Here is a 16,341-nt window from a genome sequence, read left to right as displayed (position 1 = left end):
CGTGGTCAGTACTTCCTTTACAGTGAAAACGGACAAAGCCCTGCGTTACTTCCAGTACTGCCCCCTGTACGATTGGGATCAGTGTCAAGCCCGCACACAGAAATGGGTTGACACATTTCCATCTAGCCGACACCAAAAACTCCTGAATTGACCTTATCGACTGCAAAAAGCACTAGAAGCTGCTATTCAGACACACAGGACTTGAGCTAAATATGAATAAAGACATTAAACCGCCTTTACTTATAGTATTAAAAGGATATTCTAATCCTGTAACTCAGTGAGCTATACAGAAAAACAAAAGCATTAAAACATCACATACGTCCACACATGGACTTGCATAAATAGTGTGCTAATAAACAATGAATTATCCAATTATAGACTGAAAAGACAGACCTAAAAGCTTTGTACTTAAATGCAATTTTATGATGTTTTAGTGAGTGTTGCTGCAGCCATTTTTGGCTGCAAACTACCAAGAAGGGTATCTCATGCCACTAACTGAAGAATTTACATGACAAAAATTCTGTATTTGTCTTACAGTCTTAGGATGTCATCAGTGCTGATTCTAATAACAAATGTGCAGTTGTAAAGAACTTAATATATTGTTATGAATGCGTAATATGCTTCTCTAGCACTTATAGCTTATATTATGATAAAACAATGACATTTTTTGTTTCGACAATAAAGAACATATGTTAACAGCATTGTTAAAGAAGGTATAATTTTATTATTGGTTTCCCTTCTTTGTGTCTTTTAAGACTTTGCTGTAGTATTTAGATATTAAATATTACTACATCAGAGATTGTCTAACACCAGCATTATCTATGTGAGTTATGACAAATGTAAGCACAATTTACAGGCATTTACTACATGTATACAGACTTAAAAGTTATATTTCAGTAATTTATATTATTTACATTGATGTTTAATGTTGTGGAATTGAAATGTTAAATATTTTCGTAATGACTGAGAAATGTATAAAATTATGTAATTTTATAAGGATTATTTAAAATATTCAACATGGCTTTGCTTTTTGTGATTTTAATTTTTTTTTGTATACACTTGATTCACATTACAGGAAGAGGTTGTTTGTTCCTACATTCTTTCCATATCAATCCCCTTCGTGTTTTTTATTAGAATTGCAGGGTGTGTTATGATGTGAACTTGAACAGCCTGGAGACCTAATTCCTAATCTTAAATTACAGATTTTGTTTCAGTGTGTGTGCGCTCTATTTTTTTCTCCATGGAGACAATGAGCTTTGTTTACCCACAGTGCTATGTCTCTATACTCTTGTGGAAACTTTGACTTTCTGTAACAACCAGCTGGATTGCATTTATTTGTATGAGTAAAACTAAGTATGGGAGTTCCCTTGCAGAAAACGTGATATTGTTCCAACATGCCAGGGTGTCCCCTATTTTGGTTTGCCATGGCAATCTTCATAACATTTACTGGCCTGCTAAAAGGAAAGCTGAGAGATGACTCACAGTCCCCTAACAGAGCCTGTAAAGCCCTCCCCAGAAAAAACAATCTCAGATTGTAGTGGTGAATTTCTGCTAACATATAGTCCACAGCTTTGGTGCACACTGCACATTATGATAGATATGTTTGGTGTAAATCACAGCGTGCCTCAGTGTGAATCTAATAAAAGGCGTGTTTGAGTGTATGTTCACTTGTAGTTAAAACTGTTTGTGACATGTTGATTCAACTGTATGCTCCACCATGGTTCAATTTCATGGTTTAACACCAGTGTACTGTATGTGTGTTCAGTGATGGGGAAGCTACTTTGAAAGCATAGCTTTGCAAACTATCAATTACTTCCGTCTGGAAGAAATGATACTACAGCAAAACTACCCCAGGGAGAAAACTAGCTTGGTTAACTAAAGCTACTTTTAAAAAAATATTTCAAACTACTTTATAAACAAATTTATCAAACTGATTATGATCATGTGACAGAATTATAATTAATGCAATAAACTCACATGCCAGCAAAAAAATGCCACTCATTCAAGCTTTTTACCTGAGCCCTAAACTTGTCCTAAACAAAAAGAAATCCCATTGGGGCTTTTCACAAGGACAGATTTGCAAGGAATGTTATATTTGTGTTGCAATCAAATCTTTATTTTTGTATTATCTGTCCACAACTAAAACATTAAAGTAGTAATTTAACTACTTTAATCTCTATGCGAATATAAATGTGGTTGAACTACTAGCAAACTACTGCAAAATGTAGTTAAAGTACTAGTTTAATCATGTATAGTTCTTTACTCCTAAACACTAGTAGACTGTGTTTAACAGCTGTTTTGGTAGGTCACCATAACCTTAAATCTTCCAGGTTTATAAAACGCTTAGAATAAAAGGGGACTGCTCCATCTACTGGTAGAACAACATACCATTATAATGAAATATTTGGTGTTTATTCATACTTTTGCTATTTTATTATTAGATAGCATTAATGACCTCCAATCATTGTTTTAAAGTGGGAAGTCTTTTGTTTGCGCTAGATTTGAAGTAACTCCTTTATTTGTAGTGTTTTAACAATGAAAGGCACAGTATCCAATGCGAGTGACTGTGGTAAAGAAAAAGTGACACGAAGCAGTATATTTATCGTTAGTGTACTGAAGTACAATGGCACGTTTTTTTCTGTTGTGAAAGGGAGGCTCCTGTGTGGAGGCGTGCGCGTGCCCGAAAACGGTGACAAGAACACGCACGTAACTGTCAGTAGGAACTGTAAGCTGCTGGTGTGGGATGTACTTCTGCCGCTCTGTTTGGATAAATTTCCCAGAGAAAAACATTTTTGTTTAAAAGTATTACGTAAACGATTGTTTGAATTTGATGAAATGGTTTCAGTAAGTCTGTATGTCTAACTGAGACATTCAAGTAGCTATCCAGGCTAACAGAAACACTATCGATGCTAATGCTAACAGTTGCCTTAGGCTAAAATAAGCTAACCTAGCTAGCTATCTCGCCGATTGCAGGACGTTTGCTCTTCCCGTTCTCGCCCTGTTGAGGCGTTCGTTCCCCGATTTAGCTTATTTTGTGTTTTCATTGCACTAAGAAGGTTCCGGAACCGGAGCTGTGGCGGGGGGAACGTGTTGACAAGAACCCCCTGGCTATCCAGGCGGACGGATCACAGTGACACGCCGGTTGTGGGTGAGTTTGGAAGCGAAGATGAAGTTGACCGGGACAGTAGAGTGGAAAAGGCCGTGGATGCTGCTCGGCCTGGGTTTGGTAGACAGCAGGGTGTTGACTGTCGTAAACCTCGTCTTATGCGTTATTAATCGGAAGTTGAGTCGCTTCAACAGAGGCCTCCAGATGATATATGGGAAGAAAATAACTGTAGTTAGTATTTGCTAGCATGTAACCGATAGCTGTCTGAAAGCACCGCTACAGACATTAACCTGCTTCATCAGCAAAACAATGGACCACTATGGTGTCGCTTTTTGATAACGTTTAGATGCCGGGGCGCTGGTACATCAGTAGAGAAAACCGTTACTCAATCTCTGTCAACAGTGTTTCCTGACATTGGTAGCCCGCTGAAAACGTAAAGTTGTGGTATAGTGAAATACTGTAGCTGTAAGCTTTTTGGTGGGATGTCTGGGGCAGAGTGTGAAGCGTTCGCGCGTTCTTCTAAAATAAAGCTTTTAAATTGTGTTTACTATCATGAAGATATTTTACTCACTCACATAAGTTTCTGTGTATTAAAGAGAAAACCTATTGCTGTCAGTGTGTTTATTGTTATTTGCGGAATCAACATATCAAAATATCACATTTTATGTTGTATATAAAACATCTGAAGGGGTTTGGGGTTATAAGAACTGCATATGAGTGGGTGTATGCCAACACACTGTCTCCCATTATTTCATAACCTAGTTCACTCATTTAGCTGCTTCTTCAAGCCCATTCTCTGTTTCAGTCTTAAGAAGAGGAAGCTGATGCTGCATAGCTGGAAATTTTTCGTAGACACTTTTCTTTTGCATCCGAAGTTGACTCTTCTGTTATGAAAAAAACTGCATCTGTCCAGTATAAATATGTTGAAAATTGTTTATGATCCAATTAGATGCAGAGTTTTATTTAATATTGTAGAGATGATTTAATGGATTGATTCTTTTTGCCAAAAAAACTATTTTCTCTTGGTTTTTAGAGGAGCGATTAGAGTGGGACCATGGCTGAACTCTCCACCCTATCCCCATCCCCACCTGCGTTGGGTGATCCTCATGCAGTTCCATCCATCTCTCCATCCTCATCAGTGCTCCCTGTTGCCAACAGCCCGGCTCCAGAGTCTGCTAGGGAGATGTGTATGCACAAGTCTTTTCTCTTCACTGAAAAGGCTTTGGCAGGAAACACTTCTGCATCACTGTCAGGGGATTCATCTTTGACTCCCCACCCATCGAGTTCTTCCAAACTCCATGCTGAGACCCTCCCCCCATCATCAGTTCATGACGAGACTGCTCCACAGAGAGAGGAATTGGCAGAGAAAGATGCAGAAACTGGCGCTCATGGTATTAAGCAAGAGACGAAAACCAATGACCCCTTGGCTGCACAGCTGTTGAACAGCAAAATAGAGACCCCAGCACTGTCAAGTGAGCCATCAGCTCAGAGCCAAGTGCAACAGGCATCCCCCTCTTCTGATCTAAATCCTGGTCCTAATCTGTACCCCAATGTGCATGTCGCCCACAATCCAACTCTTGTCATGGATGATGGTGAATTTGCAGCGGACCAGCCTCAAAACACAGCAGGTACCAACCCCACACCTGCTTCTCCATCATCCACCAATATGGCAGCATCAGCAACAGCTGAAGAGGAAAAACCTCAGCCACTTCAACAAACACAAAACCATCAGAGAAATCCTCCTCCTCTGTCTCCAAAGCCTAGTTCTCCCAATGAAACGGGGACAACAGACCCACCCGGCACCCCCACCAGAGCTGAACAGCACAGCCCTACTGTCCCACTGATCCATGAGCCAGCTTATGCCCTGTCCAATCCCAACCCCCGTCAAGCCCCTGACACCTTCAGCTACCTAGAGTCAGCCAGCATGATGTCTGGGACATTGGAGTCTCTGTCTGGGTTTGATGATGGGAGCTCTGTGGGCTCAGACTCAGAGATCAATGGCCTGACTGTCAGACGCATTGATAAATATGGCTTCCTAGGTGGGAATCAGTACAGTGAGAGCAGGTAAGTATTACTGCATTAACTAACTAGTTACCCAGCTGGTTACTGCAAAATAATGCTCATGTCTATTTTTTGATTTTACTATGTTTAACAGCTAGGTCTAAGATATTCTGAAATTAGAGATGCATTTTCAGTATGGCTGTTTTTTACACTGTGGTTCCATACAAGTAGTTCACTGTTTTTAATGAGGCATTAGATCACAGCTGAAGAAGTGGTTCATACAAATACATGTAAGTCCTGCCTGACTATCCTCTTTTTAGTTACTCTGTTGTCCATCAGCCCCAAAGATATATTCCTCCTTCTCGGTCTCACCCTTTCTTCCCTGTCTTCCTCTCCTTCGTTGGTGCTCTAAACATATCTCTCCATCCTTCTATCTCCCCTTGGTCTGACTCAGATAATGGTGACAACGTTATTGTGACTCAGTATGTACTGACCGCAGACACGTATGTCTGTGGTATCATCCCTCACACCCATCTGCTGTCTTCCTCTCTTCTTTGTGTTGGTTTTGCATCTACTTTTCTGACCAGTTAATTGCTCTTCCACTGTTGAATAATAAAAAAATGTATTGATTTATTAGTGTTAAGGGTGGTTTCTGTAGCCGAGAAATTCGGAGTATTGTTGTGCAAATCAATGTAAGATAGGAAATGAGGTAATCTATTTGTCATTAGATCACAGTTACACACCTCTAAAATTATCAGTGCAATATTTAGGAGTATGAAAATTCAGACTACTTCTCAGTTCTGTCAACAATGAGCCATTTTCTATTACTATCTATTACAGTGAAAAGGAAGTTCGTGTTGAAGTTGCCAGACAGAGGGAGATGAAATGGCTTGATATGTTCAGAAACTGGGATAAGTGGATCAAACATCGCTTCCAGAAGGTATGCATGCCCTTCCGGTGTTTGTATTGTAGGATTTATGTTTGAGTATAATGTAAAATTGTAAGTGAATATAGCAGTGTTTGGATGTGTTTTACATAGACTTGGATTGGCAGTTGTTATGCCCCAGCCTAGGAAAAACCCTGGAGCAACATGAAGAGATGAAGAGACAAAATAAATATCTCACCCCTACAAAATCCTTTAGAATATAGAGATGACCCTCTTTACAACATGCTGAATTTAACCTTTGGATAAAGGCTGCAGCTAGTCAACTTCCTGAAAACCTACACAATACACTCCTTCATAATTGCAAACAAGTCAAGATGGCTCACCTGCAACCCATTTCATAGAGCCACACACACAACATATCAATATACAAACCAAATCACTATGACTAGGGTTGTAATATTATACATAATATTATGCCATAACTAATAACCTGTGTATCTTTTTGTGCGGTATAGGTGAAGTTGCGCTGCAGGAAGGGGATCCCTTCTTCTCTCAGAGGCACAGCCTGGCAGCTGCTGTCCAACAGCAAAGAGCTCCTGGAAGCCAACAAAGGGAAATTTGAGGTATTTTGTCTTTTTTTTTTTTTTTACTTTTGATTTTTAAAATCAGTTTAAATGTAACTGAAGAATATAAAAAAGAAAAATATAAGATGTCATGAATTCATGGGGAGGGTCCTCTCTGAAGCCAGTAGTTGGTAACACTCTTCTTACTTGGAGCCATGATGATCTTTAGTAGGTACATTACACTTTACACAAATGTTTAGGGACATCTGCAGCTGTTACCATGTTGTTAACACTTATGTTATCAAAACCACAAAAAGCAGAGACTTCATCTTTCTTATGTTCTCATAGTGCTGAAATGCTTTTTGGCCACTCCTTCACAAATGTACTAAAACTTAAAATTTTGTTTGGTGTCGTTTGTTCTTTCATTCTTCATCTCAGTTGTCTTAATTCTTGCAGTTCCCCCTCTGTATATGTAGTAGGTTGCTGCTGGGTTGAAAATATTTAAGAACCACGAAGAAGCTACCATATTTTAATTGGGTAACTGGCTAAAGTGGACACCATTGTAAAGGGAAGCTGTGGCTGAGTTAGGGTAATGTCAGCTGCAGGGGTGCTAAAGGGACGCAGGCGCATACTCAGAGATCTGTAAGCCTCTTATCGGGACCTGTAATCCTGCCTGTCAGAGCCCTGCCTCTATGTCCACACATGAGCGGGCTCTGCTCTCAGCTGAGTCTGGGTCCTTAGCAGTCAGTTTTATGTTGTTTGTGTTGTCTGAGGAAGAGTTTCTCTAGCTTTTTATTTTTAATTCATTTTTTAGTATCTGAAATGTAGTTTCATACAGGACCTTGCAGTCTAATTCGCCTTAATGACTACTTTAGAAATTGATTCCACAAGTTACTGAGAATTTATATGCATACACACATAAACTGGCAATGATCACAGGAATCCTCAAAAATGCACTTACAAAATATGCTGCAGGTGTTTAAACATAATATCATGGAGATTTTAGCAAACTCAAGATGTTTTAGCAAATTTAATACATGTTCAGCCCAAAAAAAAAAAAAAACACACACACACACCCTCAGTGTGTTTTACACCAGAGTACACACACACATGATTCACAAGAGTAACAACTGCACTCTGAATACAAGCCACAAATTTTAGTAAACCATTAATGGACATTATTTTGATGCCAGATGGCTCTTTATAATCTCAATAGGGATGGGAATTGATAAGATTTTATTTATACCAATGCCATTATCAGCATCAACATCGAATGGATTTCCTCATGGGTCATACCCTACCTCTCAAAAAAAGATTCATTTATTGAGATTTAGTGTCTAATTTTTTTAAATTCGAGTACATTTTCAGATGCATTTGTCTACACTAGACCATGGACTGTGTTTTTTCACCCAGGTTCCCATGACTGTGATGCGCAGTGTCCTGTTTATGAGTAAAGGAAGTGCATAAACAGGTCAGGTCTTTCAGTGGCTTTGGCCAATGAATAATTTTGGTATTTGTTCCTGCAGGCAACAGGATCTTTACCGGATTTTGAAGGCCTACACCATCTACCGGCCTGATGAGGGCTACTGCCAGGCTCAGGCTCCAGTGGCTGCAGTGCTTCTCATGCATATGCCTGCTGAGGTGAGAGACAGATTCTCACCAGGTCTATGAGAAATGAAAAGGGTTACTGAACAGACTGATATGACTTTACACAGCTTGATAAATACTTGGCCCGATACTGAGTTGTGTTGAAATCTTGTTACCATAAATGTACTAGAATGAATAGGAAAATTAAGCGCTTTGGTAATTAACTTTTGTGTTACTTGACCTCAAAATGCCTCCATACACACATCACACAGGTTAAAAACAAACTACACAAAAGGAGCTTCCAACTTGATGTCAGACCAATAGGACACACACAGGAAATGAGCTAACACGAGTTGCACATTATGTGTATGTGTCCACACGTTTGCAGCGAAATCATGTATATTTTGGGTTTATCCCTCCTCACCTGACACAATCAGGAGAGAGTGCTCAAGAAAAAGAGAGTTGGCTTGTATGAGAAAGCGAAACAAAAATGAAAGTAAATGGTATTCAGTTCTTATTTCATTGGGGTTACTTGCAAAATGAGATGCAGCAGGAGATTGCAGGCTGGTGGCACTGCTGAAACTTCAGTGACCAGGCTGTGAAACGGTTGATGAAGTTTCCTGGAAGTATCAAGTATGTGTGATAGTGTTACGGTTGCATCACTTGTAAACACAAAGACCTGTCTGATGTGTATTCTGAGTTCATTCACTCCTATATATAAATGAATGTATGCCGTTAGATGTCGATGTGAAATGGTTTTGCTTTGATAAGTAGCAGTGTGTTATTTTTAATAAAACAAACATAGCTGCTGTAGTTGATACAAGGTAGCAGCAGACACTTTCAGCAGACATGTCTGTCTGCTGAAAGTGTTGGTTTCACACAGAAGCACGGAGGAGCTCTGCGTCATTTTCTATCTGTTGTTCGCTGTGACCATGAAATAGCTCAAGAAGCTGATTGCTTGTTCTCGTGTTAAGTTGGAAAAATGATTATTTTACAATAAGAACATGGCTTGTAAAATTAACACCCAACATAAAGACGCTAAGCTTGTTATATCAGAATCATGAAGTTGTTATTTCTTAAGGTTTTTTTGCTTCTTTTTCACAGCAAGCTTTTTGGTGCCTCGTCCAGATATGTGAGAAGTACCTTCCTGGCTATTACAGTGCTGGGCTGGTGAGTGAGTGAACAAACTCCATATGTGTCCTGTGTCAGACCTTCGTGTGCAGTACCTCAGCTTCCCCCCCCCCTTCATCTTTTAGGAAGCGATCCAGCTAGACGGTGAGATCTTCTTCTCCCTGTTGCGCCGCACATGTCCTATGGCGTACCGTCACCTTAAGAAGTTCAAGATTGACCCGATTCTCTACATGACTGAGTGGTTCATGTGTGTCTTCTCACGCACCTTACCATGGGTCTGTGTCCTGCGTGTTTGGGACATGTTCTTCTCTGAAGGTACTATTCATATCCACACAGTTTACAGCATCTTTATTTCTGTTTGGCTAATTTATGTACAGTTTTTTCATCACATAATTTTAATATCAGCTTGTAGATAGTACTCATATTTTCTTCCGCCAAAGAGGTTATGATTTTGGTTCCATGTGTATGTAGGTTATCAGGATTATGGATGGATCATCAGCATACTTGGTACAGATATTGGTTGGGACCAACCCTAGAAGTGATTAGATTTTGGCTGAAAAAGGTCAAGGTCACAAAAATAACGAAAATCACAAAAATCCCTGTCTTTAACATGGAGCAAAATTTAAAAAATTAATATCTCCAACAAAGTTATTAAAATCATTTGAAATTTAACACATTCTATTTGTAGGGGGCAGTGTTTATTTTTGCTGTAGCCTGACTGAAACCTAACTTAAGTCTGTGGTTGTAGGAGTGAAGATAGTGTTTCGTGTGGGCCTGGTGCTGCTGAAACAGATGCTTGGCTCTGTGGATAAACTTCGAGAACTACAGGGCATGTATGAAACCATGGAGCGTCTGAGAAACATTTCACCTGACACTATCAAAGAGGACATACTGGTGCAGGAGGTGGGTCTCTCTTTCTGAGCTTCACACACTGTTACACAAGTAAAATCTGCTTCTGTTTTTATTCAGAGGCACAAGTTATGAGTCACTTTGTCCTTTAATGCCCCATCTAGTAATCTTTATTTCCTCTGTCTGTCTCGTTCTTGTCTGATGTGTCATCCAGATTGTTGCACTTCCAGTGACAGAGGCACTCATCGAGAAGGAGTGCAGCATCCAGGTGAGGAAGTGGAGGGAGTCCAGAGGGGAACTGACACACCAGCCGGGCCGCCGCTTCCACGGAACAAAAGCCATCTATGAGTACAAACGCCGCGCTGCCGCCATCAGCTCTGGTGGCAGCTTCTCTTTCCTGGGCAGCCCGATCCCTCCACCAGGACCACTAAGGGCTTCTTCAAGCCTCCTCTCACTCCCTGGCTTCCGCAAGTCTAAGGCTCCTTTCCACTCCCAAGTCAAGAAGGGCTCCTTCTCAGGCCCATCAGGAATGGAGAGCATATGGTCTCAGTCGCCACCTGCAATAACGAGTCTGGGCCAGGGCTCCAGCCATAAACCTCCCATTCCCCCAGGGCCAAGTCAGAGGGCACCGACTCCTCACTTTCAGAGCCCCTTAGCTGGGAATGCAGCTGGTTCACAGGGGCCTGCTCAGCCCTCAGAAAGCACATCAGCCCAAAATCAACCTGCTGCCTCTGCCCCTGCACAAAGCACACCACCACCACCCAGCACTCTGATTGTCTCTGAGCAAATTACTCTAGCTCTCCCCTCTCCTACTGCGAACAACGCCCCTCTGGCACCATGTCCAGATTCCAAAAAAGAAGAAGCACCGGCAGCTGATGCCACAACTGGAGAGGAAGAAGGAATGAAGAAAAAGAAGAGCAAAGAAGACAAGAAAAAAGAAAAGGAAGATGAGAAGAGAAAACTGAAGGAAAAGAAGGAAAAGGAAAAAGCTGAAAAGGAGCGACTCAGGAAGGAGAAAGAGAGGGTAGAAAAAGAGAGAAAGAAAGGGGGGAAGAAAAAAGACAAAGGGGGAGCGGAGGCCGAGGACAAAAACGGAGCTGCGGCAGCCAGAGATTCGGCCTAGTTTTCCACCACGTCATTCCAATGTGGAGGGATGCTGTACAAAAACAGAGGTCAGGAACAAAAGACCCCCAGAAAGAGAAGGAGTAATTAATATAAAAAAATGGGATGGCTTCCTGTGTAACACATCATTTCAAAGACTTAATATAGTCCCAGAACTATGGTGGAGAAAACCGGATAATGGTTTTAATAGCACCTCGGGGGTTATTGCCCCTCGCTCGATGCTTTCTTTTTCACTGGGTTTTATTAAGATGGGACAAATTTACTTTTTCAACTGGCGCATGGGCTGTGAGTCTGAATATTTTTTCAGAAGATCATAGTCGGTATCTAAATTTTTTCTTTTTTTGTCATTTTTATTATTTTAATTTGATTGATGGCAGCAGTTAGAAAAACCACCTTTTGGGATTGTTGAACTGAAAGTCTGCAGAAATAGTTTGGTGCCATAGAAGGTGTAAATTAGAAGTCTCCCCTTAAAGTACATTGGATCCTGTTATCACTCCATACGCCCTGTTGCAGGTTAATCTGGATGCCTGGGGAAAAAACAAAAACCCATCAGTTGTCTCAAACGCAGGCACTGAAGACAGAAATGCTAGTCATGTTTTGAGGATGTATTTATTGTCATGTTAAATGTTGCCTGTGAGTGTGTGTCTTAGTAGTACAGTGAAATGTGTTACTGTTTTCTGCATAGTCTCTGTTTTTGTCTCCCACTGCCTGCTTCTTTTTCAAACCACCACCCGTCTTGCCAAATTCTTACTTTGACACAGATGAACAGAGGTTTAAAAAAAAAAAAGAAAAGTATAAACAGGCACCATGTGGTTGTGGCTATTTTTAATATTTCAAGGAGGTTTGTTGTGTTTAATTTCCAGCCTCAGAATTTCTTATCTGATGTTGATTTTTGCAAAAAGCAGCTGCAAAATAGACTGGTTGTGTGGAAACGCACTACCCAGCAGCAACGGCGCACCAAATGTCCACCTGCAGCGTTAGTATTATTTTGCTTTCAGCAAACACCATCCTGCATTTTATTTAGCCTATTTTCAGTATGGGTAAGAACTTAAGTTCAGTAATCCATTAGAATGTGATTTCAAGCATCTCAAGAGAATGAAGATTGATTTTTGCACTTGTGATTTTGTCGCAAAGCACCACTGAAATTGACCACTCCATCAGTGTAGTGACGTCAGACACCAGAGTCTCGACAGGCCGGTTTCACAGTTTGAAACCTGTGCCTTGAGGTCCTATAGGAAGCCTGGAGGTGCCAGGTGTGCCGGTGTAGCATTAACCTCTGACTTTCGGACTCTGATGTATTTATGTATAAAGTGGTTAATTTAATCAAAGTATATTATTAACTATAATAATAATTATTATTATTTTGGATCTATTTTTCTATATGAGTAAGAGACACCTGATTGACTGGAAAAGTGGCCAACTACACAGTGTGGTTGCAGGGGGATCATAGTTTTTTTTTTTGTTTTTTTCTGCTTTGCACGTCAAGTCCTCTGCTTGTACACAACAAACTCAAGGCATGTCTTTGCTATTTAAGTTTACTGTCACTGTTGGGTTGGTCAACTTAGGGTCATGAGTCTCCAGTTTACTGAAGTGCAGTATTAAACCGACTTGAGTGGAACAATGGGCCTCCGTCAGAGCAAACAGTGAGACGAATGACAGAACGTTTGGGTGCTGAAGGTCTTAACTGTACTGTATGATCTACTAAGGGGTGATTTTTGAAGTTTGAATAGTTCTTTAATTCGAGATCAGTATCTCTGTCTCACCAAGCTGTGTTATAACATTTATAATGACTGGAATAACCTATTTACACTTGGTGTCTGTACTGTAACATACTAATGCATAAACATTAAACAGCCCCAAACCCCACCAGTATACAATGATTAGTGCCAGGTAGTGTAAAATGAATCGACAGCAGAAAACATTGCTCTTTAACTGTACTGTTTTCATAGTTAAGGATCAGAGGGACTTTGATGTAACTATAGCCAACGTATCTTCCTCTGTTTTTCACTTATTTGTGGTCTTTACATGGCCGTCACCTAGATATATACAGTAAATACTACACTCCCTCCCTCCCCTGTTAAGATGCCAGAGCCTTATAGGCACAGATTAGCGTAGTGTTAGTGAGAATAACCTGAACACATCTATGCAAACCTTCCTTTGCCATGACTGTTGTGTAGTGTGTGGCGACAGCAGCACTGATATCACCTCTGACCATGATGGTCACATGGCAGCCGTAGTAGAAAGTATTTTGTGCTTCAGTAGGCGTTTTTCTGAACACACTTTCAGGCCCGTGGACTACAATATTTTATGAGCAATATGTCCTTGCAGGTCACGTCTTGATGACAGCATTGCTTTTTGTTCAGAGGGCTCAAGATGTCCTGTTGATCAAACAAGTTTCTCGCTAGCTCGTGATTTCCTCCCGTGGATACAGCTCTGCAATACTGAGGACAAATTTAAGAAATAAATTTCTGTCGGGTCCTTTGGGGATTTCCACATTCTTGGTTACATTTGGTTGAGACAGAGATCACTAGCGCACATAGCGTTTCAGCTGTTTTTCTTCCCCTTACTGTAATGTTTTTAAGTTTACATCTCGCAAAAGTGAAATAAAATCATACCTAATTCATTCCTTCAGATCTACAGCGGATGTATTTAATTAATAATAATATTTGTGATGAGTAATAAACCGTAATATATTAAATCATCTATGTTTTTGTCTTTCTCAGTGTCACTTGAAATGTAAAGGGTGCTTTGCGTATGATTTGTGATAAGAATTCTGTGACTGTCGATCATAAGACTGATGATTATATCCTTTAAAACGTTGAGTTTGTTGCTAAATTTTACTAGGCCTGATCTCCGAATCACATTTACCTTTCAGACTCCTGAAGAAAGAAGCTCCAACAGATGTGAGCGTTTTTTGCTCCCTTGAACCCTGTCCCACAGAGCCACTGAAAAGAGACACTATTGTACAAAAGGAAAGAGATTTTATTCACAGTTTGTCCCTTTTATTCATTACAGAGGAAATGCAAGGAAGATTCCAGTCACTGAAGTCGACACAGCTTATGGTTCAACAGGTGATTTAATGGATGCAGGAAGGAGCAGAGGGAAAGAAATCGAAGACTTGAATGTTTTCTTTCGGCCCTTTCTCTCCTCTCCTTCGTTCTTTTTTTTGTTTGTTTTGTTTTTTTATGTTGCCATCACTTTAAGGATGCAACTCTTTCCTCTCTAACCTGCAACGCTCTCTGTCCTCTCTCCTTATCCACCCAAGAGGAAATCTTCAGTTTGGAATGAAATCCTCATGTTTTCTGTGCCCTACTTGAATAGTAATGCCGTCTTCCTCTCAGATACTGAAGGAAGCAGAGACGAGTTTTATTCTTACAAACGCCTCAGAGGCTGAAGTGACAGGACAGACAGAAATGTAGAAGTGAGAAAACAAAAGATGTTGCAGAGGAAGAAATGGTGTTTGAGAAAAGCTTGTAGATGGAAAATATTTTACAGGATCATTTTATTTAAAATCATCCCTATTCCCCATAAGCAAACATAGACATCCCATGGGCTTCAGCCTTCTCACATGTCGGTGTGACAAGTCTGGTTTCCACACGAGCAGCTGAGCGCATGGGTTTGTACACAGAGGGTGAGCGAGGAGGACGAGGAAAGGAAAGCACAGGGAAGGCAGAAAAGCAAAGGGATTGTTGTCTTTCTTGTCTTCTAACTTTCTCTTTACCCCTCCTTATCCTCTCCGTGTGTGATGACGTAGCAGATGTTCTTGTAGTCTACGTTGCCAGCAACATCTGGGGGGAAGGCTTGCCACATGTTCTTAATCTATAGGAGAAAATAAGGGTTGGAAATTCAGCATGTCAAGATCATCCTGCTGATTCAAGGATTACAGCATGTTTTTGAGTTACAGGTTAACTAATGTGGACATAAAGACAGCAGACCAGAAGAGATGTATATCAAACTGTTACAAACAAAAGCAATGTAAAGAAAGCAAAACATCTGACCAAAAATTATATATTTCTAAAACTGTTAAGCTCATGAAAACAAATCTATGTGTTGTTGGCATTTGGAGATACTGTATATGGAGACACAGTAGCAGATTGACCAGACTATCAGCAGGGTGTATTATTGTAACACGTGATTTTACCTCATCCTTGGAGAACCTGTCGCACTGAGTGGTCAGGAGCTCCTCAAGGCTGGAACAGGCACATTTTTGGAGTCAGTTTCATTTTGTTTGGATGTTTGGTGCAGTGAAGTTATTTAAAAAAAAATGCTCACAACTGCTTCTTGATGGTTCCGGTACCCTCGGGGTCCAGGATCTTGAAGGAGCTAAGAATAACGTCCTCGGGGTCAGCACCTGATGAAGACAGCAGGATGAGGTGATTAAACAATACACTGACAGAACATTGGGAACCTATAAGTAGCAATACCACAATAAAATACTGAATGGCTAAGTAACACCCACCCTTCAGCTTCTCTCCAAACATGGTGAGGAAGACGGTGAAGTTGATGGGGCCGCTGGCCTCCTTGATCATGCCCTCCAGCTCCTCGTTCTTCACGTTCAGCTGGCCTGAGCAGCAAAGATGTCTGGATTACGATGACACATCAAACACACACTGAAGCGGTGTACGTATCCCAGTGAGACTCACCCAGTGAGGCCAGCACGTCCCTCAGGTCGTCTTTGCTGATGATACCATCTCTGTTCTGGTCAATGATTGTGAAAGCCTAAAAACGAGATATTGTTCATCTTTGTTCTTCACACTTTTAGAGAGTCCTCTGATAACAGGTTGTTAATTAAAGTAGGCGACTGGTGACTGTCTTTGGCATAATGCCTTACAGATAGTGTTGGAGGATATTGTGTAAAAAAAAGCTACAGAAGGCCAGCGGGAGGAGTGGGTGTGGGGGGCAGGCTGAGCAGTCTTTTCTTACATGTTAATTTTGGAACGTATCATGTGAAAGTATGACCTGCTACTTAAGATCAAGTCTTGGACTTAAACCGTTCTCATCCCCCTCTCCCCCTTTCTTACACACACACACACACACACACACACACACACACACTCACTCTCTCTCTCTCTCTCTCTCTCTCTCTCTCTCTCTCT

General features: G+C 40.8%; 3 protein-coding genes across 3 annotated transcripts in view; 2 read left to right on the top strand and 1 right to left on the bottom strand.

Annotated features, from left to right (window-relative positions):
* hsd3b7 (hydroxy-delta-5-steroid dehydrogenase, 3 beta- and steroid delta-isomerase) overlaps positions 1–953 on the top strand; it is an 11,537-nt gene extending 10,584 nt beyond the window's left edge. The window contains 1 exon segment of the mRNA XM_020605550.1: positions 1–953. This exon segment is cut by the window's left edge and continues 33 nt beyond it. Within this exon segment, the coding sequence (XP_020461206.1) occupies positions 1–151 (151 nt within the window). The 3' untranslated portion in view covers positions 152–953.
* Positions 954–2,682: 1,729 nt separating this feature from the next.
* On the top strand, positions 2,683–13,940 carry tbc1d10b (TBC1 domain family, member 10b). The gene is made up of 10 exons (XM_020605445.1): positions 2,683–3,148; positions 4,140–5,170; positions 5,948–6,047; positions 6,509–6,616; positions 7,237–7,289; positions 8,083–8,197; positions 9,248–9,313; positions 9,400–9,589; positions 10,023–10,177; positions 10,338–13,940. Exons 2-10 carry the CDS (start codon positions 4,161–4,163, stop codon positions 11,244–11,246), a joined length of 2,706 nt encoding a protein of 901 aa, XP_020461101.1. The 5' UTR covers positions 2,683–3,148; positions 4,140–4,160; the 3' UTR covers positions 11,247–13,940.
* Positions 13,941–14,242: 302 nt separating this feature from the next.
* The window catches only part of mylpfa (myosin light chain, phosphorylatable, fast skeletal muscle a), a 4,147-nt gene continuing 2,048 nt past the window's right edge, over positions 14,243–16,341 (bottom strand). Inside the window, exons 3-7 of the mRNA XM_020605464.1 lie at positions 15,889–15,964; positions 15,705–15,809; positions 15,518–15,596; positions 15,387–15,435; positions 14,243–15,064 (exon numbers count right to left, since the gene is read on the bottom strand). Of these exons, the coding sequence (XP_020461120.1) occupies positions 14,963–15,064; positions 15,387–15,435; positions 15,518–15,596; positions 15,705–15,809; positions 15,889–15,964 (411 nt within the window). The 3' untranslated portion in view covers positions 14,243–14,962. The remainder of the gene's footprint in view (positions 15,065–15,386; positions 15,436–15,517; positions 15,597–15,704; positions 15,810–15,888; positions 15,965–16,341) is intronic.

Source organism: Monopterus albus, unplaced genomic scaffold (genome assembly GCF_001952655.1).
Source record: "Monopterus albus unplaced genomic scaffold, M_albus_1.0 scaffold70.1, whole genome shotgun sequence".
NCBI classification, from domain to species: Eukaryota; Metazoa; Chordata; class Actinopteri; order Synbranchiformes; family Synbranchidae; genus Monopterus; species Monopterus albus.
Note: the sequence above shows the minus strand (reverse complement) of the source record. Positions and strands in the feature narration are given on the sequence as shown.

Excerpts from the sequence above, each read along its gene's own strand:
- tbc1d10b (XM_020605445.1), top strand. The coding sequence starts at position 4,161 with ATGGCTGAACTCTCCACCCTATCCCCATCCCCACCTGCGTTGGGTGAT. Across the intron at positions 6,617-7,236 it reads CCAACAAAGGGAAATTTGAG|AGCCCTGCCTCTATGTCCAC; the intron begins GTATTTTGTCTT and ends CCTGCCTGTCAG. Across the intron at positions 10,178-10,337 it reads AGGACATACTGGTGCAGGAG|ATTGTTGCACTTCCAGTGAC; the intron begins GTGGGTCTCTCT and ends TGTGTCATCCAG.